The 27,023-nt window shown below is 36.5% G+C and overlaps 4 protein-coding genes across 4 annotated transcripts; 3 read left to right on the top strand and 1 right to left on the bottom strand.

Moving 5' to 3' along the window:
• Positions 1-183: 183 nt before the first annotated feature.
• Positions 184-4,065, top strand: LOC147278456 (sterile alpha motif (SAM) domain-containing protein). Its single transcript, XM_086250176.1, has 10 exons — positions 184-897; positions 985-1,131; positions 1,230-1,616; positions 1,784-1,847; positions 2,008-2,225; positions 2,330-2,443; positions 2,587-2,692; positions 2,926-3,137; positions 3,441-3,544; positions 3,898-4,065. The coding sequence occupies exons 1-10, from the start codon at positions 184-186 to the stop codon at positions 4,040-4,042; spliced, it is 2,211 nt and encodes a 736-aa protein (XP_086106302.1). The 3' UTR covers positions 4,043-4,065.
• A 1,198-nt stretch (positions 4,066-5,263) lies between these two features.
• Positions 5,264-8,043, top strand: KCS10 (3-ketoacyl-CoA synthase 10). Its single transcript, XM_086250071.1, has 3 exons — positions 5,264-5,716; positions 6,288-6,916; positions 7,240-8,043. Exons 1-3 carry the CDS (start codon positions 5,285-5,287, stop codon positions 7,805-7,807), a joined length of 1,629 nt encoding a protein of 542 aa, XP_086106197.1. The 5' UTR covers positions 5,264-5,284; the 3' UTR covers positions 7,808-8,043.
• Positions 8,044-13,324: 5,281 nt separating this feature from the next.
• Positions 13,325-16,307, top strand: LOC147278454 (putative flavin-containing monooxygenase 1). The gene is made up of 5 exons (XM_086250580.1): positions 13,325-13,810; positions 14,135-14,375; positions 14,742-14,920; positions 15,027-15,376; positions 15,616-16,307. The coding sequence occupies exons 1-5, from the start codon at positions 13,325-13,327 to the stop codon at positions 15,959-15,961; spliced, it is 1,602 nt and encodes a 533-aa protein (XP_086106706.1). The 3' UTR covers positions 15,962-16,307.
• A 137-nt stretch (positions 16,308-16,444) lies between these two features.
• On the bottom strand, positions 16,445-22,419 carry LOC147278453 (hydroxyproline-rich glycoprotein family protein). The gene is made up of 2 exons (XM_086250581.1): positions 17,326-22,419; positions 16,445-16,698 (listed from the first exon to the last, which is right to left on the bottom strand). Exons 1-2 carry the CDS (start codon positions 18,633-18,635, stop codon positions 16,650-16,652), a joined length of 1,359 nt encoding a protein of 452 aa, XP_086106707.1. The 5' UTR covers positions 18,636-22,419; the 3' UTR covers positions 16,445-16,649.
• Positions 22,420-27,023: the final 4,604 nt, after the last annotated feature.

The following is a 27,023-nucleotide window of genomic DNA, read 5'->3' as shown; positions in this document are numbered from 1 at the left end:
ATCGGTTCATTTTCCCTCCCTTTCGTTTGTTCCAAACAAATTTCAAATAGCTTCCGCAAAAACCATTCCTTTCCTCCTTGTATATTACAGACAGTCTACAGTTTACAGACAATCAATCAATCTCTTCAGAGTGAGAGTAGAGGTAACCAGAGATTCAGAGAAGACTCAGCGGAAGACCCAAACATGGCCTCCAAGTCCAATTCCAAGTCCACCCAACGCCACAACAACAACAACAACCAGAAGCCTCTCTCTTCGGTCAGATTCAACTCCATAGACTTCGACGACGACGACGATTTCCAGGTTCCTCTCACCCAAACAGCCACAGCTCCCAAGCCCTTCAAGAAACTGAAGCGCTCCACACCCATCAGCTCCGGCAAGGAAAACGTTCCTCCCCATTGTTTCAACAGCAAAGACTCAATTTTGGGTCAAACCCAGGGTTTCGAATCCACGCCTGTCGAAGATTTCAGCTTGGATTCCATACCCGCAAGCTTCGACTGTGGTACCCACGATGGCGGTAATGTCGCTTGTTCTTCTTCTGCGTGCGTTGATGAGAAAAAGGAAAAGGGATTGAAACCAATTGGGGGTTATCTGTGCAATTCAATAGAGTCTAAATTAATGAAGCGTCCAGTTGATTGCGGTTTTGATTATGGTAATGGCAACTCGCCGAACGAGGATTTTGGGGAGCTTGATGTGCTGCTCAAGCTGTGCAATCGAGTAGGAGAGGGAGGGAGTGTTAGTGTCAATGGCATGGAGGAAGGGGATGGAATTGTTGAGGATGAAAATGGAGGTTTGGTTCAATGTCCTCTATGTGGGATTGATATTTCGGATTTGAGCAACGAAGAGCGACAGGCCCACAGCAATGGTTGTCTTGACAAACAGGAAATTCAAGCTCAAGATGTAAGTATAAAGTATCCAGCTTTATCAAGATTTCCTCTTTTGATTGATACTAAATGCTAATTGTAGTGTATGGTATTTCATTTGAAGCAGGTTCTTCTTCTTGATGACCAAAAGGGACCTCAAGTTTCAGGGCAAGTTCTTGAGTGGTTACGCAGCCTGGGCTTAGCAAAGTACGAGGATGTTTTTATTCAAGAAGAGATTGATTGGGACACCCTACAATGGCTCACAGAAGAGGTATATAATATAACATATACTTGTCACTTGATTGAGATTGAGATTGCTTTGTTATTGGATTGAATTTTTCTCTTAATTGACTTTGTTTCCCTATTAAGGATTTATTCAGCATAGGCATTACGGCACTTGGTCCGCGTAAGAAGATTATTCATGCACTTACTCAACTTAGAGAGGGGACTAATCGTGGAATTGAAGCACAACCAAGAAAAAGGAGCGCAGATGGAGTCGAGAGGCTCAATGATGCTTTGGAAGGACCAGTTGATGATACTAGTAAAACAGCTGCAAACAAGTTAATTACAGATTATTTTCCAGGCTCTACTACTGCTAGAAAGCAAGTTTGCACCACCTCTAAAGAACAGCATAGGGCAGAAAAACGCCAGTCAGGTTCTGGTCATAAACGTGGTGTAGTTAAAAATCATGCCACAAATAGGAAACTGAGGGATGTTCCCTCGTGGTGTTGCATACCAGGAACATCATTTCGAGTGGTAAGTCACCTTGCAAAGGATTGTGAGTGTTTCCGTTATATCAGATCAAGGACAGATATATTTCACTTTTTTAATACTTCTATAGTGATAAGTCATGGTGCTTTCATCTTTGTTTATAATCATGAGGCAGGTATTTTTGCTAAGTTCATTCGTCTTAACATTTGCAGGATGCTTTCAAATTTCTTAGACGGGATTGTTCTCATTGGTTTCTCACTCACTTTCATATGGACCGTAAGAAATCTTTTTCTTTTTTTGGTTAAATATGATGTTGCCTGTTAGTCTGGAAATGTAGCCCAGTTGGAGTGATGGCAACTACTACCTAGGGCTGATTATTTGCAGTCATTTGTAGTCAAGGTTTTCTAGTTTGATACAATTGCATTTGTTGCTGCAGATTATCAAGGTCTAACGAAGTCCTTCTGTCATGGAAAGATTTATTGCTCCTCCATCACAGCTAAGCTTGTAAATATGAAGATTGGCATTCCATGGGACAATATACAAGTTGTACCCCTTGACCAAAAAATCAATATTGCAGGCATTGATGTGACCTGCTTGGATGCAAACCATTGTCCTGGTTCCATAATTATACTTTTTGAACCACCAAACGGGAAGGTGTGGTCCAAATTTACATCTTAATCCACTCCATAATAGTCCTGTATTTTTTATCTTTTCCTATCTTCTTTTGGGATTATAATCCTGGTTCTTTGTGTATCTAGGCTGTTCTACATACAGGGGACTTTCGCTTTAGTGAGGATGCAGCAAGCATGTCCTTTTTGCGAACAAGTTCTATCCATACTCTCATCCTTGATACCACATACTGTAGCCCACAGGTAAGTCTGACACATGAATTAAGGCATTATGTCATAAGTAATTGGCTAGTAATTGCCAAAATGTCAGTTTTGGACAAGTATTTTACATCATATGAATCTAGAAACGAATTGAAGTTTACTCCCATGCCATGATTTTTTTGCAGTATGACTTTCCAAAGCAGGAGGCTGTAATACAGTTCGTCATTGATGCCATTCAAGCTGAAACTTTCAACCGTAAAACTCTATTTCTGATTGGCAGCTACACTATTGGTAGAGTTCTCTACTTCTCTCTTCTCTTGCTCCCTTCCTACCCATGAACCTTCCTGGTTGGCTAGCATTTGTTTTTGTTTATGAATTATACCTTGCATCTGTTTTCATATTTATTGCTCTTTATCATTAAATACATTACTTCACAAAGTGGTAATTATATTTTCATTATATCTTTAACCAGTTTACTCATCTCTTCCCCCTCATCCATGTGTTGTATTTCCATTTTGCAAAAGGAAAGGAGCGACTTTATTTGGAGGTTGCTCGTGTGCTCCGGAAAAAGATTTATGTCAATGCAGGAAAGCTGCATATTTTAAAATGTTTGGGGTTTCCTGAGGAGGATATGCAGTGGTTTACATTAAATGAACAGGAAAGCCATATTCATGTGGTGCCTATGTGGACACTTGCAAGCTTCAAGCGACTGAAGCATATATCCAATCAATATTCGGTGAGGGGTTAACATTTCATTAATATGTTTGACCTTGGTATGTAGATATGCCCTGACAATGTGTTTCTTAAGTATAAATTATCTATTAGATGTATAACGAAAGTTTCGATGAAGTCTGAACTTGGGATTAAGATATTTGACTCTCTAGGGTTTGTGAAGTAGTATCTTATCGTGAATTTCCTGACTAGATTATACCCTTTTCATGAATTCAAATTCCGCGATTTAGATGGTTAAAAAGAATTTGTGGAGTGAAGTGCAGCAGTGATTACTGTTTTGACTAATTCCTTTGTGCTTAACTGTCAGAGTCGATTCAGCCTTATTGTTGCTTTCTCTCCAACTGGTTGGACTTTTGGTAAAGGAAAGAAGAATTCTCCAGGGAGAAGGTGGCAGCAGGGTACCATTATAAGGTGATATTTTCTTCTCCACTACAATACTGTATTGCCATATATGGTACTCTTGATATATCTAGGTCATTGCACATTCCTATTCTTCTGGTCAATTTCGTGAATATTCAACTGGTAATGCACTAATAAGCATTCCTGGTCCGGAGCCCTGTCGTATAAGTCAAATTTTATTGATTGCTCAACCATATTAAACAAAATGTAATAATCACTCCCCGATAAAGATGGTGTGGATTTTGAAAACCCCACAGCAAAATTTTGGGTTTTTGTCAAACTATGTTGTAGGCTTATAGCTATTGCATGTGATTTTAGCTTTTACAGTGAAACATGAATTGAATGCATGTTCCTTTGTACTCCAGGTATGAGGTGCCATACAGCGAGCATTCCAGCTTTACAGAACTCAGACAGTTTGTGAAGCTTGTATCTCCCATAGACATAATACCAAGTGTGAACAATGATGGCCCAGATTCGGCCAATGCCATGATTTCTCTTTTGTCGTCTTAATTTTCCAGTCCAAATGCTTAGAATCTTACCATCGTAACATATGATATGGTATAGATCTGTCTGTAATGAAAATGAGATTCCCTTAAAGCCTCAGCTCGCATGTGTAAATTTGTAATAAAGAGGCTGATAATAGTAACCCCTGTAGTTTCATGAACAAGGCAACCTGCAAAGTATGTTGTCACTGCTACTTATGCAAAATGACCAACTGACTTTGCTCATTGAACAGTACTAAACGTGAATAGATGAATCCTTTAACTGTGGTCATATTCAAGAATTATTTGGTATGTCTAACACCTACGTCTGAATCTGATAAAAATATTCGCTGTTATGTGATGAGTTTTTCATGAATTATATTAGAAATTTACGCCATATGAAGAAATTGTTTGTTGTCAAGCAATTTCTTGGGCAGTAAGCATCTTGAGCAATTGATACTAAATTGATGGACATGTTTCCCAATTTAGTAAATCATCTTGAGCAAAATTTATTCCATGTGCACGACGCAATGCACCAGACAACATGACGTGGGTTCTTAACTCCTTATTGAAGCTGCGATTAGGTCGACTGAAAATTAATTTCTTCCATGCAATCATTGTATATAATTAATTGATTTCTAACCTTCAATTTCTCATATGTTAGTTGTATGATCACTTATTGTTCACCGATATTGAATGGTTTTAGGGAAAAAAGTTTTTCCTATATATAAATCATATTCCTCTCTCTCTCTCTCTCTTGTTTCTCCGGGAGTCTTGTAAGTAGTAACTAGTTCTAGTATTCTACTGTACGTGATTTCATTCCCGAGGATAAACTGAAGCCAACCTAGGTAAATATAGTTGAGTGATGGTGTTAGCTGAACTATAACAAGACAGGTGAAGCCAGCTAATGGATTGAAGCCAAATCTCTTCAACTACCTCCTTTAATTTCTTGTGGTTTTTACCCTATACTTAATAGCCTCACAGGAAACGCAAGAAAGTGTGACACCCTCACTTACATCATCCATCACCAAAATCAATTAATTTCCACAAGATGAAAACAGAGAGAGAGACTCCCATTGGAATATTTTCAGGCACCCAATTTTCCTTCAATTAATGAAAGAATTTAAGGCACTTCAAAGCACCCCAACTAATCCCTCTCATGTAGTTGGATCGAGTTGGTGCTTGCTTTAACTATTTGCCACCCACCACCTTTCATGATCATCATATATTTAAGCCCCTCACACCCCCTCATCTCTTTCAATAGACAACAATGCCAACAATCCCATCCAACATGGCCAGTGAACGAGATCTCTTATCCACAGAGATTGTCAACCGTGGCATTGAGGCCTCGGGCCCCAATGCCGGGTCTCAGACTTTCTCAGTGCGTGTCCGGCGGCGGCTGCCGGACTTTCTTCAATCCGTGAATCTCAAGTACGTGAAGTTGGGTTACCACCACCTCATAAACCATGCCATATACTTGGCCACCATTCCTGTGCTGGTGCTGGTTTTCAGTGCTGAGGTTGAGAGTCTCAGTAGAGAGGAGTTGTGGAAGAAGCTCTGGGATGATACACGTTATGATCTTGCAACCGTGCTTGGTTTCTTTGGTGTGTTTGTGTTCACTCTGTCTGTCTACTTCATGTCGCGCCCTCGCTCCATCTACCTTATCGATTTTGCGTGTTTTCGCCCCCATGACGATCTAAAGGTACGTAGGTCTTTGTTTTTGCTTTGACTTTTGAATCCAAGTTCTGTACTACAAATCTAAACTCATTATTGTTTATATTCAGTTATAAAACTTAGAGATGGAAGAGAATATTTAGGCCCCTAATCAAATGTTTAGATTAAAGATCCAACAAAAATAAGATAAGCAGAGAGAGTTAGATCTGTCACACTTTAGCTCATTCAGTAAGATTACGTGTATTGTTAATTTGACTTTCACAATATCACTCTCAACATCTTCCCATCCATAATTTTTTTTAATTATCCATTATCATAATGACAAGTTATAATCTTTAAAATTCTTTTCTTGTTGGGTTCTTATATTTATGATCTGGGAACATTCCTGATCATCAGAATATTTGACTAATTTCCTACTAGAAGTTAGCTTTGTTTTTTTCAAATATAAGATTGGAAAACATAAAAACTTTTAACTGCAATAGGGAAATCTAATACATTTTCTAGATATCTGAGACAAATGAATTTATGGGTGCTAGTGCAATTTGTGCTTAATTTCTCAAGAACAATCTATGAACTCTTCCACTTGATGCTATGTTCAGGTGTCCAGGGAGCAATTCATAGAGGTAGCAAGAAAATCAGGCAAGTTCGACGAGGCAAGCCTCGAATTCCAGAAGAGAATTCTGAACTCATCAGGCTTAGGCGACGAGACCTACATCCCAAAGTCTGTGATCATGTCCACAGACAACAGCGCGACCATGAAAGAAGGTCGCGCTGAAGCCTCAACCGTGATGTTTGGGGCACTGGACGAGCTCTTCGAAAAGACCAGGGTCCGTCCCAAGGACGTTGGGGTCCTAGTGGTTAATTGCAGCATCTTCAACCCCACCCCATCGCTCTCGGCCATGATTATAAACCACTACAAGATGAGGGGCAACATTTTGAGCTACAATCTGGGGGGCATGGGGTGCAGTGCTGGGATCATAGCCGTTGATTTGGCCAGGGACATGCTTCAGGCGAACCCCAACAACTATGCTGTGGTGGTGAGCACTGAGATGGTGGGTTATAATTGGTATCCGGGTCGGGACCGGTCCATGCTCATTCCCAACTGCTACTTTCGCATGGGTTGCTCTGCCGTGCTGCTTTCAAATCGCCGCCGTGACTACCATCGTGCCAAGTACCGCCTTGAACATGTTGTTCGTACCCATAAAGGTGCTGACGACCGTAGCTTCAGGTTTGGTTTCGATTTTTCATTCTCTTAATTGCTTGCTTTAACAAATTGGGATGGTTTTGTTTGTTAAGTAATTATGTTTTAGCATCACAAATGCAGCACAGATCCTCTATTAGATATATATATATATATATATAGCACTAACGTGGCATAAAAAAAATGTGACATTAGCTAGCATTAGGGTTCAAATCCACTAGTGTGTGTTTGTTTGAGTTTTAGTATTATAAATTCAGGGTGATCGAGCAAAAGAGGAAATTGATTTAATTAATTTGTAACACTTTTTGGGTGTTACATTCATGAATTTGTAACAACATGTAATGCAACAGGTGTGTATACCAAGAAGAAGATGAGCAAAGACTGAAGGGACTTAAGATCAGCAAAGATCTAATGGAAATTGGTGGTGACGCTCTGAAAACCAACATCACCACTCTGGGACCTCTGGTGCTCCCAATCTCAGAGCAGCTCCTCTTCTTCGCGACATTGGTTTCGAGGCACTTGTTTTCTAGCAATTCTGGTTCACAACCCTCTTTATCAGCAACCAAGAGACCATACATTCCAGATTTCAAGCTGGCGTTCGAGCGCTTCTGCGTGCACGCCGCAAGCAAGACTGTGCTGGACGAGCTGCAGAGAAACCTGGAGCTCAGCGACGAAAACATGGAGGCCTCCAGGATGACACTGCACCGCTTTGGCAACACCTCCAGCAGCAGCATTTGGTATGAGTTGGCTTATTTGGAGGCAAAAGAGAAGGTGAAAAGAGGAGACCGGGTTTGGCAGTTGGCGTTCGGGTCGGGTTTCAAGTGCAACAGCCTGGTTTGGCGCTCCATGCGCCGGGTTAGGAAGCCTGCCACCAATCCCTGGCTTGACTGCATTCAAACCTACCCAGTTCAAAACTGATCTCTAGCTAAGCTAAGGATTATTCAAGATTGAAGAGGGGCTTGTATTGTATTATATATTCCTTTGAGAATTAACAAAGGTACGTGGAGATCGAGGCCTAATTTGTTTGGATAATAGTGTTCATTTAATGACTATAAGATTCCCTTTTCATTTTATTTGCTTCTTTTATTTGATGCTAAGTCTTTGTATTGTATATAGTTTGAAAGTATTTGAATTAGGCTTTCACTTTCACACTTTTTTTAAGAATCAGTATTATTTGCATTCCTGCAAACAAGTGCAGATAGGGATATATAGTATTTTCTCCAACCTTGAATTATTGCAATAATACTTCCTTGTGATGCCTACTTTTTTGGTTACAACGTACGTACATATGATGTCCACTTTTATACAAGTGGAATTTCTAGCAATACTCAAAATTATAGGCCTCGATCGAAACCCAAACCGTAAAAGATTTTAGAATTTGGCACGAAAGTACTGAGCCACTAAGTTTGTGTTAGCATAAAATTGGGCCACACATTCATGGCAATCATGTTCTTGATTTCCCATACTCAACAAACTCATGAGACCATGCCAAAAGCACCTCTTTGAAGTCTAAAACCTCCCACATATCAGAGTATATATAAAATGGAACTTTATTTTGAGGCCTACTTACCACTTCAATTTAACGTACACACAGCATCATGGCAACTCAAAATTTGGTGATGATCATCTTAATTGTAACCACCATTTTAGCACTTGGTGCAAGAGCACAAAATGAGAGCACTGATGATACAATGAGGCTGGTGACTCATGACGCCGTAACGTTAACCATAAATGAGGTGACCAACACAAAAAAATTCTTGGAGTTGCTTCCAAGGCTCAAGATTGTACGGGCTTTCGAGTACTCGGACTCGCCCGAGCTCGTTAGCTGCGTGTGGGGTCTGAGTGACCGCTTGAGCGACGCGCGTAGTCTGCTCAAGCGGTTGCGACGTCTTACAAAGGCAGATCCAACCATGTATCCAGATTTGAGTTCGCTGAAGAGACTGGTGAATCGCATGGGAAGCTTCCAGAACACGTGTCAATATGCTCTGGGAGGTCTTGATAGGATGATAATGGTACTGCTGAACCGGAAGCTAAACGGCATCGTCCAGCTTTCCGAGGACGTGATGAATCACGTCTCTCGGCTCCCACTCAAGTGATCAATCATGATGATCATCATCTATATATGAATGAATGCACTTATCCATCACAATATTAATTACATTATATAAATCTAGACATTAAATTTGGTTTTTAAGTGCTTGATCCCCCGCATTTTCATTCAATAAAAAAAAGATAATATCCTCTTAAATGGCTATTAATGGCTGTCTCTCTAATTAAAGTTGGGCGTTGAACAATTAATTAGCAGTTAGGTGTCAACTTACAATTAGTTGAGAATTCAATTTCCCAAGAATAGCTTCCCATTCTTCTACCAGACTACCACCTTGTGATCATACTTTAAAAGAGGTGGGATACAACTGTGTAAATTTAATATGAGAATGATGATATACAAAATGATCAACTAAGATGATTTTTGAACCAGATAAAGTTCTGACCATTTGTTAGATAAAAAAGAAGGAATGGATCTTGTAGAATTCTCAAGAAATTTTTTGATTTTTTCTGAAAGCAGATGAATAAACATTTGCTTTTTACGTTCTGTGAATAGCTGAAATATTGAGGAATATTCAGAAAAGTATTTAGGGAATCGGTCTAATTCTATGATAGTTATATTATTTTTCTTGTGTAAGTACATTACATGAGTGTAGACTATTTTTAAGGTAAAAATAACAATTTTCGTATGGATAATTATATTCGAGATGAGATTCGGTTTTTATTTTTACTTTTTACAGGATAATGTTAGATACACCACATTCTTCTTCGGTGTAACATAAGTTTTAGTGATCCAAAACCAAAGGTATGAGATCCCCGGTCCGTTGGACTTTAATCTGGTTTTACCTCAAAAATAGTTTTATCTCTTGCCCACGTAGACTTGGATCTTGCTTTCGAGTCCAGGCCCAATATATATATGGGTCACCACTCTGTAGGTCATATGTTCTAGTTGAGGACAAGAGACCCACGTTTATTTCTAATTCTAGCTGAGCGTGTCTTCTTCTTTTGGGCTTCCCTCATAAGTCATAATACCAAAACAATCACATTAGCGAATTTTTCATGTAAAAAAAAAAAAAAATGGAAGACAAAGAATAATAATATGTTGAATATTCTATTTGATTTTGACCCAAGAAGTCCTGTGGTTGTGTTTCATGCTCATTCTTGGACCTTGAATCTAGAAAATTTTAAATTAACAAAGACCAAAGCTCCATCGATCATTTTGAAAAGAAGCAAAGGATTTTAAAAACTTAGTTGGCAAGTGCTCAAAACCAAAAATTAAATACGTTATTTTCGCTGACTTCAATTTAATATTTATAATTTCTGAATTACTAAGTCAAATTACCCGCAAGGCCCGCCATCAACCAGCAACCCAAAAATGTGATGTACGTGAAAAATACCCAAATTCTAGGTATTTTCAACTTTTCAAGTCAAATACTTCTTTATTTTTGCTAATTAATTTACAAAAGAAAACGTAAACTTCGATCACTGAAAAGAAAAGGTTCTTCTTGATCGCATGGTCGCCTGTACCAGATAAGACCAATTATATATGGTTGTTGAGGATCAAAGATAAATTAAATTTTCTTGGCCAAAAAAAAAAAAGATAAATTAAATTTCTCTTGGAAAATTCAATAAAAGGGACGCATAGTCCCCCACCTTTTTTGTTTTTTTCCCAATTTGAAACTTCATTAAAAAGTAAGAAACAGTACAAAGAGATAATAACAAAACAAACAATAAAGTATCAGCACCAGACTACCAACTAAATGATACCAAAGTCCCTCCACCTTAATTAGTGTATATATGATGTATGGCTGAGAGTAATATGTACATTAAGAAAATAAAACCTTACATAATAAAATATAAAATTTTAACTCACTTCACTCATAATTAATTGGTTTTGAATTAAATGCTCAAATGTCTTTAAAATTATTATAAGTAACAACTAACAAAAGATCATAATTCTCTTAAAAAGATGTGCTGGTTCTTTAAGAAAAATATGAATGCTAGAATGATTCTATATAAATAATGTTGAGAGATTCTAAATCATACAAGTGTAATCAATTAATTATTGGTGTAGTAGCATTTTTCCACAATACTCAGAAAGTTTTATTTTGAAATTTTCTTTCCCCATTTAAAAAAAAAAAAAAAGAAGTCAAAATCTTTAGTAGAGGTAGGAAAATGTTCTTTTGCAATAGAATACGAGGTGTTATATTTGTCTTTTTAAAGCAGCAAATATTGTCATATTTATAATTTTTTGAACGTTGATGAGTTGACTTTTTTTTACAGAGTCATATTGCCTAATTTATAACAGTGTCATATTCACTGTTAAAATATGGGGTAGAGGTGTCAAACAGGTCGGGTCGGGCTAGTCCGAGCACGACATGGCATGGTACGATTAAATAGGTTAGGTCGGGCCAAAGTTTTTAACTCATCAGACATGACACGAGCATGACACGAGCACGGGCACAAAATGGGCCCGAATTAGGCACGACTATTTTAACACTATTTTTTTCATTTTTAGAATTTTTCTACAAAAATATTCAAGTTTTATAAAAAATAATATTAATATTTAATTATAAATAAAAAATATATCATAAGATTAGTTTTATCATTCTAAAAAATAAAAATAAAAAAAAGTATGTAGGCCGACCCGTTTAAGACACGACATGAGCACAAATGGCCCGTAGGCCGTAGGTTGTGCAGGATTTAAGTCTTAATTATATAGGCCAGTTCGAACACAACACGAAAGTATGATGGGCTCAACTTAAACGGCCCTGCCCGGCCAGGCCCGGCATGTATGACATCTCTATGTGGGGGCATGACGTAAGTACGGTAAATAAATGATATTTGTACGTGGTTAGGTGCGTTGACATGTGTGGGGGCAAGGCAGCGTGCATTGTGCAACACGCGGTGTAATAGATTTTATATTGCCTTGAGTATTTGTGGCATGTGGTCTTCGCCGCGGCAAATTATTCGTACTCGCTTGTCGCTACTACTAATTAAGAACAATTGGTTTAAATTAAATGCTATGATTTGACATATAGATTAAGTTTAGTACTCAACGCGCGTAATATTGATATTGATTAGTGCTTAGTAGTTGCTTACTAATAAAAAAATCAATCATTACATATGAACCCTTGCTATGAGCCTTTTAGTGCATGAACTTCTAACATATATCACTTAGACAAGAAGAGTGGAAGTTCTGGAACTACCATAATATCAATTAATTTCAGTGGACTCAGATCTCCAACTATACGTGCATTGACATTTGGTTCATCATGCAAAACACCAAGTTCAACACATGCATCATCAACTTGTATATCTATGGACCATGCATGGGAACACAAGAAGTCAAGTCAGTCTTGTGCATGATATGTGCTAAAGTGCTAACTAATCCATATATAAATAGCTCTATGTCTCCCAGATTTTGATTAATTAATTTTCTTCTTTAAGAATTTTAAAATGAAAAATAATAGAAATTAATATATACAAGCCACGGTAAATAACAATCGAGAAATGACACCAACGTACAATAAGTAAAGGATTAAGTTTATGAATGTAACTCAATAGATCTCAAATTCAAATTTTAACGTGAATAATATGTGAGGGATTAATATTTTATACACGGACAGTAGAGTTTTTTAATGAAAAAAAAAAGAAAAGAATTGGTTGTTTCATCGATCTATATGTACAATTTTAAAAATATAAATTTATAATTAAATTTAAAAGATAATATATGTGGTGTCTGAAAGTACATCTATATATAGTAACTCGAGAAATAAACTTAAACACTAAAACCTTGAGTGTGAAAGTGAACACTCGGTCTCTATATTTTACGAGAATTTTTTCTATGTAAGTGATACATATATCGTCATGTGATGTAACTAATTCAAGATGTAAGAGTATTGTTAGACGATATATTTATTTTTGTAAGATATAATATTAATAACAACCATTCATATTATGATATATATATTAATTATACTATGTACCTGTATATGGATTACACTAAAAAATCTCTCATAATTTACAACTTCCCACAACTAAGTGAATTTTACCAACTGGTTTTTTTTTTTTTTTTTTTCCGGCCGGTTACCAACTGGGTTTTAAAGATACATGTATACATATAAAATAACATAGAAATTATAGAGCCCAATGTGCTACTAATCTACACCAACAACATTTATAATATATATATTACAATTGATGGTCGTATATATATGATTAACTAATTAAGGTTAGGAGAAGAACAGGTCATCCTTTTATCCCTATAAATAGGCCTCCATTCAAGAGTACCCTCCACATGCATAAATCCATTACAAACTCATAGTAATCTCTAGCCAGCCAGCTTAAACGTACATTATTGTCCAACCTAGCAAGCTATACACCAATATGGCTGCTCTTCACAACAAGCAAACCCACCTTCTTCACTCAGTGTCCAAAGTAGGTATCCTTGGGGCTGGTATTAGCGGAATTGCAGCCGCCAAACAGCTTTCAGGTTACAGTCCAGTGGTCTTTGAGGCCACTGATTCAATTGGGGGTGTTTGGAAACACTGCTCTTACAATTCCACCAAACTCCAAACCCCTCGTTGTGATTTCGAGTTCTCTGACTACCCTTGGGCTAAAAGAGACAACTCATCCTTCCCTTCCCATGTAGAGGTCTTAGACTACTTGTATGGCTATGCCACCCACTTTGACCTCTTGAAGTACGTCAAGTTCAACTCAAGGGTGGTGGAAATACGTTATGTTGGTGATAGTAACATCGAAACCACCCAATTCCCGGTGAAGTCGAATCCCGGAGAGTATGGGAGTCTTTTGAATGGCCATCCTGTTTGGGAGGTCGCTGTTCAGTTGTCCAATGATTCAAACACCGTTCAGGTTGATTTTCTAAGTATTGGGTTTTACACCACTTTTATCATCTTCATGCATATGCTTCTTGTTTTTTCTCATAAAGTTTTGCATGAGTACTGATATTGTAAAGGTCAATGGTTACTATACATTATAGTGCTCTTTTCCCATTCTAAAATGATAAAATTAATTTTATCATATATATTTATTACATCTTTCATGTTCACATAAAACATATTTATCAACAATGTGGTTAACAAATGTTACATTAATGACACGTAAATACCGTAAACTTTGATTTATATAGTTTTGAGGTTTTGACTGATTAAATGCTTAATGTTCCTACTTTTGCAGTGGTATGGTTTCGAGTTTATAGTAGTGTGCATTGGGAAATATGGAGACATGCCAAGAATGCCAAGTTTCCCGCTCAACAAAGGTCAAGAAGTATTTCAAGGGAAAGTCATGCACTCCATGGATTACTCTAAGCTTGACCAAGAAGAGGTTCGTGAGCTACTCAAGGGGAAGAAGGTTGCTGTTATTGGCTACAAGAAGTCAGCAATTGATTTGGCAATGGAGTGCGCAGAGGCAAACCAAGGTATATATAATACAAATAAAACCTAATCCTAATAGACCAAATCATATAAATAATTAATTCTAAAAAATATAAATATAAATATTAATTGAATCATTTTCTATGCTATTAATTTCCACTAAGGGGGACAGAATGGTCAAGCTAACTCTCAGTATGAAAAGTGATACCAGCAACATATTAAACTCTGTTGACCACACGCTATCAGCACCAACCTTTAATAATTAACCAATCCTACATCACTGATCAACCTTAATGTGTGCTCCGCACCATTAATCAAACATAAATTGTATATGCCTTGGTTAAATTTAAATCCTCTGTCAAAAATTGACATTTTTTGTTTGCTTCCTTTCATTGTGGTGGGGTTAAAAGGACCAGATGGGCAAGCATGCACAATGGTGATAAGGACTTTGCATTGGACTGTTCCATCTTATTGGATATGGGGTTTGCCATTTTTCTTGTTTTATTCAACAAGGTCTTCTCAATTCATCCATGAAAGGCCAAACCAGAACTTGTTCAAAGCCCTCTTCTGCCTTCTTTTATCGCCTATGGTAAATTCACATTTCTCACTCATTTTCTCACCAACTATAATGTATTATATATATTGTTCAAAACCATCATTACTCAAACTATATATTGGCACTCATTTATAAACAGAGGATGGCAATTTCCAAGTTCATAGAGTCGTACTTAATGTGGAAGCTTCCCCTTGTGAAGTACGGACTAAAACCAGAACACCCATTTGTGGAGGACTATGCTTCTTGCCAGATGGCTATTTTGCCCGAGAATTTCTTCGCGGAGGCAGACAAGGGTAAGATAGTGTTCAAAATGGCATCAAAGTGGTGGTTTTGGAACAGAGGAATTGAGTTTGAAGACAACACCAAATTGGAGGCTGATGTTGTGCTTCTTGCTTCTGGTTATGATGGGAAGAAGAAGCTCCAAACTTTGTTGCCAGAGCCTTTTCGCAGTCTCACAGTTGACTGTTCTGGGATCATGCCCTTGTACAGGTAGCCCGTACCCCCATACAAAATCAACTTCGAGTATTATAATTAGACAATTTGGTATGTTATATTGTTAATATCAACTATTCGAATGTGCAGTATTAAAGTGACACTGGAAATGTCAACTTATATATATGTTTTAAAATCAAACCCTTACAAATCTTAATTAATTAAATTACAAGTGGTAATATGTACATAATCTCTATTATTAATTTATATGAATGATTGCACATGCTCTCTCTCAGGGGTACAATCCATCCACTGATTCCCAACATGGCATTTGTGGGGTTCATAGAGAGCGTTTCCAATTTGCACACAGCAGAGCTGCGGTGCAAATGGCTAGCGAGAGCAGTTGACAATGAATTCAAGCTTCCCACTGTGAAAGAAATGCTTGGACAGATAAGCAGAGAGATGGAGGTGATGAAGAAGACGACTCGGTTTTACAAGAGACACTGCATTTCCACTTTCAGTATCAACCACAGCGATGAGATATGTGAAGAGATGGGATGGGATTCTTGGAGAAAAAGTAACTGGTTTGAAGAGGCCTTCAGCCCTTATAACAGCCGAGACTACAATGAAGAAGAGGATTAAATGAATCTTATATTGATTATTTTTAGGCTTTAGGCTTATCCCATAAGCTGATCTAAGCATTTCTTTTCTCATATGCATATTATTCATAAGCTGTGTTAAGTTCTTTGATCCATAAAGTAATAAAATAATGCGATTGAATATATATGATTTTAGAGAACTTTTTCTTGCAATTGAGTCAAGCAAGGAATGGGTAAGCTTTTGCAATTGACCCACAAGACCTATTAGGCAATTGCAGGGTTCAACTTAAATCCAAACAAACTCTGCTTAAAGAAAAGAGTAGCACTGGAAAAGTCAAATGTTCCCTGATTTCATAATTGTTATATGTATAAGCAGACAAAATTCCCAAGTTTTATTTTTTTAATAGATTTTTGGCTGTCCATGAAGCTGCAGGCCATAGCAGATAGCAGGGTTATATGAAGCACATCCCTGAAACTAAAAATATTGGGATTGACAGAGGAAAAAACTATGTAAAAGTTCTCAATATATATCAAGCTGGGAAAGGAGAAAAAGCATACTCTCCTCTCTTCCTTCATTATTTTCCCCTATGGCCTGCCTAGTTAATACTTTTTGCAAGCCTTTTATTATATCCTCAAGATGAAAAGGAAACAAAAAAAAGTATTTAAAGAATTAATAACACAAAAAGAGCCAAAGATTTGATTTAACAAAAAAATATCAATCCTTGTCATGCTCAAGCTAACCACTCTCCATCAATACCTTCAATTTCTCCAATGTCCATGCTGTATGTCACAAAATTACAGGGGAAAACAGGGCAAGAAAAATGAATTAGTAAACTTATCAAATGCCTTAAATCATTGTACAGACAGGCAATAAAGTAAATTTTCTTCTGCAAAGCAAACTAACTAATAAGTAAAAAGAATAAACTGACGCAGCCTTTATAGAAAAGGCCATGATAATCTGACATGGGCATGTATGCAGACCTAAAATTTTTGTTCTACCAAAACTCTGTTGGGCTTGGGCCTCCCCATCAAACTCAAGGAAAAGGAAAAAAGAAATAAATAAATCAAATTGAATTGAATTATTGAACTCACACACTATCAAGTCTCAACTCAACACAGCTCTCTCAGCTGTATTGATCAAGCTGACAAAAAAGGAAAAAGAAGCTGCCATCCCACTAATGAGTAATGACAACAAAGATTATGGCAATTGGTGAGGTTAAAATATTCAATTACTAATTTTCAGTAAAAGACAAAACAAAACAGATTCAAATGATGCAATTACTCAAAATATATGAACTTTCAGAAAAAACAAGGATGCCCCTTATGGTACAGTACAGAATAAGCCATGGAACAAAAAACATTTTCTAAATCTTTTTTTTTTTCTGAAATTTGTTTTTGGTTTCTTACCAAGGCAAGGCAGGATCTTGGAAATAGTCTTCTGAGTAGTAATCATTCAAATGCTGTTGAAAGCAGCTCTCATTTGCATTCAACCAGGCTGGAAATTCCATGGCTTCGTCAAATGGATGATGGTACCCATCATCATCTTCAGCCTTCACTTCTGGCCCCCCACCAAGTTCCATGGTCTTCAAGAACTTAAACCACCATGCTGACGTTACCAAATTCATGGTGTCATTCCACTCCATCTCATGCTGCTCCCCTATTGATCTGATCTCTGCCATCTCCTCATCATCCATTGCAGCATGCAACCCCAGTCCTCCATCACTAATTGTGACACCACCACAGTCAATGACATCAGCAGCCGCAGGGGCCCCCACTTCCATCATCTGTGATAATGTTGCAGCTGAGCCAGGAATTTCCTGATCAGTAGCAACAGAAAGGCTGGGGGAAGAAGATGATGATGGAGATGAAGCTGAGATTGAGGCTGAGGTTGAGGTTGAGTAAAATGGTGGACTGTTGCTGTTGTGGTAAAGAGTACTAGTATGTATGTTGTTGAAATCTTGGAAATTGAGGTTCAGGCCAAGGGTCTGGTTTGGAAGTGGGAAATCTAGATTTTCAGAAAAAGGTGGAGGGGCAATTGTGGAAGCAGTCCAGGAAAATTGATTTGGAACGGAGGGATATTGATGATGATGAGGAGGAAAATTGGATGAATAGGGAAGATTTTCAAGATAATTAGCTGTGCTTGATGGGTATATTCTAGGATTTCTCCTAGATTTAATCCTTCCTTCTGGTTCAAAACAAGGGTGGGATAGTTGAGGCTGCAGTACTTGTTGTGATTGTGGTGTTTGTTGTTCTTGTTCTTGTTCTTGATGTTGTTGCTGCTGCTGTTGACTGGCTTGTTTCATAGCTGCCCTATGAAACTTGAGGGCAGTGACAATCTCTCTCCTAGCCTCAGCCATATTCAAGAGCCTTTCTTGGTAAGGCCTGCTGGTGTGGAGTCTCCTCCTTACTTGTTTTTTGTGTTGTTGAGGCTGATGATGGGGTAGCTGCTGTTGTTGTGTATGTTGCTGTTGTTGGGTACTTTCACTAAAACCTTCACCAAATTTGGTCAAGTTTTGGCCATCAGGGTCAGCACCACAGTACTCTTGGTCTTTGGGGTTGTTCATGGGGTCTTTGGTTCTTGAAGAGGTGAGTTGTTTCACAAGGCTACGGATGTAAGCACCAGAAAGATGATGAGGCTCCTCTTTAAGCTTACTGAGTTTATCTATTTCCATTAATTGTTTAGTCTCTTGCTTTGAGGAACGATTCTGCTGCCTCATCTCTCTCTCTCTCTCTCTCTCTCTCTCTCTCTCTAGCTCTCAATTTGGCTGTGAATGGAATTCAGAAAGAGGTGGGTGGGTTGGGAGAATCATGGGTTTTCCTAAATTCTGAAGAACAAAGTACACACTATGCAGATAAGCACAGGTTGATCCGGAGAAGGGCCTCTTGGATGTTATAAATAGCTGGGGACAGTCTAGGGTTTTTAAATTTTTTTGGATTTTTCCCTGATTTGGCAAACCTCATTTGTTACCGTTTTATTACCCGCTTTAAATGGGTAGTTAGGAAGGTTGGCCTTAATAAAAGTTACCCTCTTTTATGCAACAGTAATTGCCACTAAAGATAACACATATGTTGGCCTCTTTTTGTTCAATACAACCTTCTTTTACCCTGCCTCCATTCAAAATAAGAACATACTAGCTAATCCCTAGTTCTAACTTTCATAAAGTTTGCTTACTTAAAAAAAAGACTATATATAGTCTTATCACACTTATATATGCAAAATCAAAGTAGTAATAAGTCTTAACTTAAGTGACATGAAATGATAGCAAATTAAGTAGCCATGAGATAATTCAATTGGCGTGAATTGAGTGAGATATATAGCGTGATATGGAGAAACAATTCTGTCAATAGAAATTCTGCAATTATAACAACATGCTTAAAATTATAGTAAGCATGTCTATTCTCACTAAATCAGTACTTAAATACAGTCAGAAACCAAGTCCAAATGATGGTAAATAAATGAAGCCTAATAGAACAAACTCTACTGTGATAACTTCAACCATATCATTGTGCAGTGATATTTGCCGTGTACAATTAGGACATTATTCCACACAGCCTACTCACCGAAAATATTTATTTTCTTAAATTTGACTTTTGGATATTTTGGAAGATTGGTCATAAAACTGATAACAGATGGAGTAGACTTGGCATGCATGCAACATAAGGACATAAATTCACCAAATATGTAAACCACCTCTCTACACTTGTTGTATAACGTGTGCTAATAAATATGTCTAAGCAGGAAAAAGAAAACACAAATTTCATTGATGTAGCAGTAATTTCCTTTACATACATGCATACATATGTGTATGTAAGTAAAGGGGGATTATAATTTTCTGATTTACTGGTAATTACGCAAGACTCAGAGGACATTTCAGGCATAAAACAATTTGACGGGTATTCTAGTGTCTTGTCTGCATATAAAATTGGACCAGGCTCTAAAAACGTCAGCAACAGCCTACAAAGAGACTGACAGAAGAATCTCCATTACTGTTGTAAGCTTCTATTATAAATTCCAATTTTAGTGAGAAAAAGGAAACCATCCAAATTTTCTGTTTAAACAAGTTGTTCAACATGATTTGAGTTTGTTCATGAAACAAAGAACTTGGACCTTTTGGCTTTTGGCTTTTGCAAAGGCATTACACAGCATGTTAAAGACAGAAATGCTCCATACCGCCCTCCCTCCCTCTCTCTCTCCCTCCAATCCTTTCCCTCAAATTATTAGCTCTTCTTTTTTATCTCTTTGTTACTTCCTTTTCTAATCAATTTTTTAACTGCCATTCTTTTCTCTCATTGGTGGTGACAGAGGCATGGCTTCTGTGTCTCATAGCAGAGTTTACAGGCAGCAATCACAGTGAAAATGAAGCCTAAAGAAGATAATTCACTTACTTGCGTATGCCTAAACAATCAACCATACAACTTAGAATTAATAAAACTGAACTAAAATCAAGATTCATATATATTTTAAAATTTTCAAACTGACAACCTCTGTTCTCAACACTGTGGTGTGGATGAGGAGCAAATTTTTCAGCACTAGCAGTTATAATTGTTGAGACAATATCCCTAAGGGAAAATCCTCAATATCTGTTCAAATACTTCTAGGTACCATTTGACTCTGTCACAAATGTCTGCTTAGGCCATTATATGCAGAACATCACGCAAGTATGCAACATTGTAAACAGATATTGGGGAATGCAAGTTTCATCTTAAGACTGAAAACCCATATTTGCCTTATTTATGCTTTCTTAACCAGCAATTGTCAATTGAGTGATTGCATAAATTAAGAGATGAATCCAACAATAACAATGTTCAATGTATCAAATTTTCATAAAGTTGAGTTCCTATGCTAATGCTAGCATAGTAAACCAGGTGATTATATCTGATTAATAGTCTTTTTAAATGAGATGCAACTTGTAAGAGTCTTCAAGTAGTGTGCTTCATGTACCAGATGTGTAAAGGACAAGATGGTATGATTCATGTGACATGACAACTCAATTTCAGAATTAACATAAGTTTTGTAAGTATTACTTGTTTTTTTCTCTGCATCTAGCTCAAAATTGTTTCTTCAATAAGCTTCTCTTAGCTACCATGAAAATAGAGGCCATGTTTGGATGTCTAGGATTGGATATGATAGATTAAATTACTAAATTAAAGGCATATCGGATGAAAAAATAGATACTAACTTCTAACTTTTGTCAAAGTTGAAGAAAGAAGATGAATTATTCATGAGGGAAACTTATCCCTTTCAATCCCCACAAATTAGCGGGATATCAACTCCTTTTAACTAATCTATCTTCTTTCTTCAACTTAGGCCAAATTTATTAGTTAGTCTCCGTTTCTTCGTTCAAGATACCTTAAATTTAGTCAGCTAACCTATCCAATCCAATTCTAAACACCAAACGAGGGCATAATGTATGCCATCACTAACTTAACTCCCTATATTTAGAGAGTTACGGCAATGTCATTCCACCATTTACAGAGTTAAGTCCATCCTACACCACCATTTTATTTCATTTGCTCTGCTGCTATTAGCCAGTAATGCCATAAACGTAGAAATCTTTACTTGTACCAAAAGACAGGGTTACAATTACTGAATTTTTATTATTATTTCTACATAATTGTTTAGTTTATTTCATGTGTGGAACACAAGTTGTCTTGCCGTCAAACATCTAACAAACATATGGCAGAATGGATGAGAGTGCAACATATGATAAGCTACGCAAGCACTCACGTCATTAATTAAAAAAATATGTACAAGCCTACCATTTTCTCAAACAAAAAGCAAATATTGAACCGATCACTAGCAAATGTAGAATAAGTAAAACCACTAAATGAAGTTAAAACAATACCTCAAGTCCTAAACTTTAACAAAAGAAAGCACTAGAAAGAGTCGATAGAAGCCATACATACAAACTAACTTGATCTTGGAGCAATTTTTCAGTAGATGCTTAACCAAAAACATATTCTAATAGGCTGAGCAGAAGGATCAAACATATGCTTAACCATACAGAAAACATAGAATGCAAATTTCACATTAAAACCTGTGCAACTTAGAATGACAATATAAGATGAGAATTTACATGTGTACAAAGGGACATAATAAATGGATAAAAATGTGGAATAAAATACCAATAAATAAATGCATATATATATATATATAATGATTAAGAAGATATGAGAGAGAGAGAGAGAGAAACAGGCCTTTTTCTTATTTTTCTGCGGTGTCTGTGGATAACATCAAAGCTGAATGGATGGATGGATGGATGGATATGGGGTTTTGTTAACTGATGAGTGATGAGAGTGGGTTTTTCTGATAAAACCAAAACCAAAGCAGCCAGCTTCCACCAATCCCTTGCTTAGTTGCTTAGCAGAAGGTGCAGGTGTGTGTGTGTGTGTGTGTGTCTTCAAGATAAAATATCAAACAGATGGCTTTTGACGAATCACATTCACCCACCAAACCCAACCGCCCTCTTTCTGATCTCTCTTTTTCCCTTTGGATTCCATTCACACTGCACCCCCCTCTCTCTCTCTCTCTCTCTCTCTCTCTCTCTCTGCGTGTGAAAAAATAAAACGTCTTCAGTATTGACTTCATTTCACTCCTTTTGAGTTTTTTACACCACCAAAGATAACTCGGCGCCTGCACCATTCATTCCACTCAACTTCGTCTGTACTCAGACCCTTCTCTCTCTTACCTCATTTTATTTTTAGGAGAAAGTAAATACATAAACTGAATTAGGTAGGAACCGTGACTTGGATAATTAATGTACCTACTTGTACGTAATAGTGAACAAGACTCTACCAGAGGAGAGCTAGCCCATCTCCTAAATAGTACATTATAGGCCCACATACAATTCCTCCCCTCCATATTTGAGTGAATTTCATAGTTTCTTAGTTTGAAATTCACTAATTTAAGTGCTTGTCGAATAATCAAGGAATAAAATTTCGGGTTTCGAGGAAATTTCGATAGAAATTTTGATGGAAATTTCGACGGAAATTTCGAAGATTTTTAAATTTCGACAAAAATTTGACGGAAATGATGGAAATTGATATCAAAATATGGAAATTTTGAATGAAACTTTACCATATGTTTATTTATCATATTATCTACTAAATTGATAAAAAATATTGAAGAAACCAAATTATATAGTAGGTTTCATGTGATATAAGATAAATATAATGCACGCTGGAGACAAATACTGTTAAATAAAATTAGTATAAAATAAAATTAGTATATTATCTATACTCTATAATATATACACTAAACCCTATATATTTTATAATCTATATTCTATATTGTTTAGGATATGATATATGATACTAGGGTTTAAGCCCTTTAGGGTACTTTAAATTATTTTTTATATAAAAATATATTATAGTTTACTAGTTTAGGATTTAAAAATAACTAAACGAAACTCCAAAACGGGCGAACAAAACTCCAAACTATTTTTTTTTTTCACAATTAACCCAAAGGCCCCAAACCCCAAACAACCCTAAACTTTTTTTTTTTCTTTTTTTTCTTTTTTTTTTCTTTTTTTTCTTGCCTTCCTTTCCCTTTCCTTTCTTTTCCCTCGAGGCTCCACTGCTTCAGCAACCTGCAACCCCCATTCTTCATTTCTTCTTCTTCTTCTCTCTCTCTCTCTCTCTCTCTCTCTCTCTCTCTCTCTCTCTGCATCTCCCCCCGCCGTCGCCCCCTGCCCTTGCCCCGTCGCCCCTCTGTCGTCGCCCCCTGCCCTCGCCCCGTCGCCCGCGTCGCCTCTCTCCCCCTCTGCCGTCGCCTCTCTCTCCCTCGATCTCCCCCTGCCGCCGCCTGCCGCCACCCCTCTTTCTCCCTCGATCTCCCCCCTGCCACCTCTCCATTTTTCTGCAAAAAGCCAAAAACCCAGCTCCAAAACCAGAATACCAGATCTCAAATTCAATGGGTTATGGCGAAATTTCGACGATTTTGGCGAAATTTCGATAATTTCGACAATTTCGACGAAATCATCCCGAAATTTTAGCAAATATGGGTTTCGATTTCGACACCCCTAAAAATCGAAATTTTCGGCGAAATTTCGCCGAAAACTTCGAAATTTAACACCCTGGGAATAATTAATAGAGCAAATTGCCTTTTACACTCTTACGCTTCCTTTGATTCGTGAAATTGAGACTTAAGAATGAGAAAATAATTTCATTTTTATGTTTGGTAAGTACAACCATGAAAAAGTGATTCTTGTTCTATGAGAAAATGATGCTCCAAAAAGGAAATAAATGAAAACTGTATCTAGCTTGAGTTTACATTGAATGATGCTATTTAGCCTCAACTTTTTTATTTCTATCCCCAACACTTTAGTGAGAATATAACTTCTAATTCTACTTTGATGTAAATTGACTTTTAAGGACATAACATTAAATTAAAAAAACAAAAACAATTAACTTAAAACCTACACCCAACATCAACTATCCACTCATCCTCTCCACTCAACTCTTCAACAAAACTCTAATCTCACTACAACACTTTCCATATCGATGCAAATAAGTGTAAGATTGATGGATGGATGCTCAAATTGTTGTTTGAGAGACTTCAAATAAGTTATTTTCATCATTCCTTTGAGCTTTAACATAAAAAAATACTTTTTTTTTTAATTTGGAATTGCTACCTGTTCGACACTGGTGTGCCGAATATATTTTAAGTCGTTTGGCAATAACCCACTGAACACTAAACAATGTATTTGGTAGTCAACTATTGAACGATCTTATAAAATTTTAAAAATAAATTATTCAGCGTTGTTGCACCGAACCTACACATGTTCGGTTGTGCAAGACAGAATATCAATGATTAAATGGTTATGATTCAAATTATTCCAATCCAAACACGAATTATATAACAAATAATTTACATTAAAAGTCCTAAATCTAAGATTTGATTCATTAAAGATTTAATTGGGTGTGGTGTTGATTCTTGGTGGTGGTGTAGTCGGATCTCATGCTTTAGCAGTGGTGGTGGTGGTGGAGATCTAATTGGTGTTTATGTTGGATATAGAAAGCATAATAGGTTAAGTGTGGTGTTAGATTTTAGGAAAGGTATTTTGGAAAAATTTATTGACTATATTAATAAATTTTTGTAATTTTTAATTTTAATTAGGTGTAAATAATGTGTTGTGAATAAAAAAAAAATTGAGTGTGAATAGCAACACAAGTTTACATTTTTATATCACATGCGAAAATATTAATTACAAATTTTCAAGAAACATTTTCCTTATTATTTGGAATGCCAGGTTATCACTGCCACAGTGCCACTTTTTACTGTTAATCTTATGAATGCTATTCATTTTTTAGTATGAGTTTAGCGAGAAAAGCTTATCTACATAGCTACATGTGTATATATTTATTTATTTCTCTCTAATTACGTGTTCTGTCCATAAAAATTTTATTAAATTTTGCATTGAATTTTTCTTTTTCAGGAAGAGAGGATTAAGGATGGTGGTGCGATTCATTTCCAGCTTAAAGAATCATGGGACCGCCTGCAAATACTGACGGACATGATGTGACGGGTCGTAATCAAACGGCTATTTGCCACTGAGAGTGCTGTGCTGACACTGATGTGCCACGTGGGCTGAGGTTCAAGGCTCCAATCAGAGCGACTTTGCCACGTGGGAAGAAACGAAAGGAACCAAAAATAGGCAGAGCAAACGTCCCTGGCCCACCCGGCCGAAAAAGCCTGAGCCTTCAATTAATAACCCAATTTACCATCATGCATAAACAAAAATGAAAAGATTCTTTTAACCGCTTCACAAAATAAATGGATACTATTGGGTGTCAAATTGTAATAATTTTTTATTTTAATTATTAAAATATTTATATTATTTTATTTTAGATACTAAATTTTAGTTTAGATTTTTTTTTAAACATAATTATACCGAATTATAACTATTTAACAGTCATAATTCTTTCATTGATTTGTTAATTTTTCAATATTTGCAAAATTTAAACTTTAATATTTAGTTTTTTAGTTATAGGATTTCATCATTCAATTTTAAATCAAAACATTAAATTTTTATAAATTTTGAATTTTTATGAATTTGAAACAATTACATTCGTGACTATTCCACAGTCACAACTATATAGCAAACCAATTTATAACCTAATTCAAAATGTTTTACTCTAAGATAATACCTAAACTAACAAAAACTTATGTCTTGCTGCTTTGCTGAAAAACTATTAATATTTGGTATTTAATTCTAATTTTTTATACTTTTTTTATTAGTTTTAAAAATATTAATAGGATTTATTTTGGGAGTGCTTTAGGTGCATTGTCTTTAGTTTTCATGTTAGAGTTTAGGGTTTTTTTTCGGCTCTAAGAGTCATACTTAGATTTAATTGTGAGAGTCACATTTTCAAATCAGTCACAACTAAATCTAAAGACAATCACAACTTAATTGTGATAGTCACAATTTTAGATCTAGTTGTGACTAATTAGATTAATTATTTTAAAAAAATATATATGACAATATAGTATAAATTAGGATTAAAGCAATAATTTTACACAGTAGTTGACTTAGGCTTAGTTTGAGATTGCTGTGAGAAAAAACAGCTGTGAAGTAAAGCAGCTGTGAAGTAAAGTCAGCTGTGAAATAAAGCAGTTGAGTGTTTGGTAAACTATATTTTTCAAAAGTGTTGTAAGTACAAAAAGCAGTATGAAGGTGTTTGGTAAATTGTAATGTAAAACTGCTGTGGCTATTTATAATTACTAAAATAAGGATATTATGGGTAAAATAAAATTTTCATTGTTGCTATGATTCACTGCAGCTTTCAAAAGCACCTACGAACTTGCTTTCTATTTTTGCTGTGGGGAGTTGAGAATTGTGGGGCAAAACACTTTTTCATTTTTTTACCAAACACCAAAACTGTTGTGAGTGATTGAGAATTGTCATTCATAACAGCTTTTGGGTCCTCCACAACAATCCCAAATGGGGCCTTAGTATAATGGTGGGAAATGTTGTATTCCTCTTATTCAAGAGGGGTTCGAATCCCCTTTATGTCAAATGTTAATTTATCTTTTTTGTGTAATGAGTATAGCTTGGCCGGAAAAAGGTGGCCGAAGGTCTGTCGAAAAACAGTGGCCGGAGGTC

This window comes from Dryas octopetala, chromosome 7 (assembly GCF_963921425.1).
Source record: "Dryas octopetala chromosome 7, drDryOcto1.1, whole genome shotgun sequence".
Classification (NCBI taxonomy): Eukaryota; Viridiplantae; Streptophyta; class Magnoliopsida; order Rosales; family Rosaceae; genus Dryas; species Dryas octopetala.
Note: the sequence above shows the minus strand (reverse complement) of the source record. Positions and strands in the feature narration are given on the sequence as shown.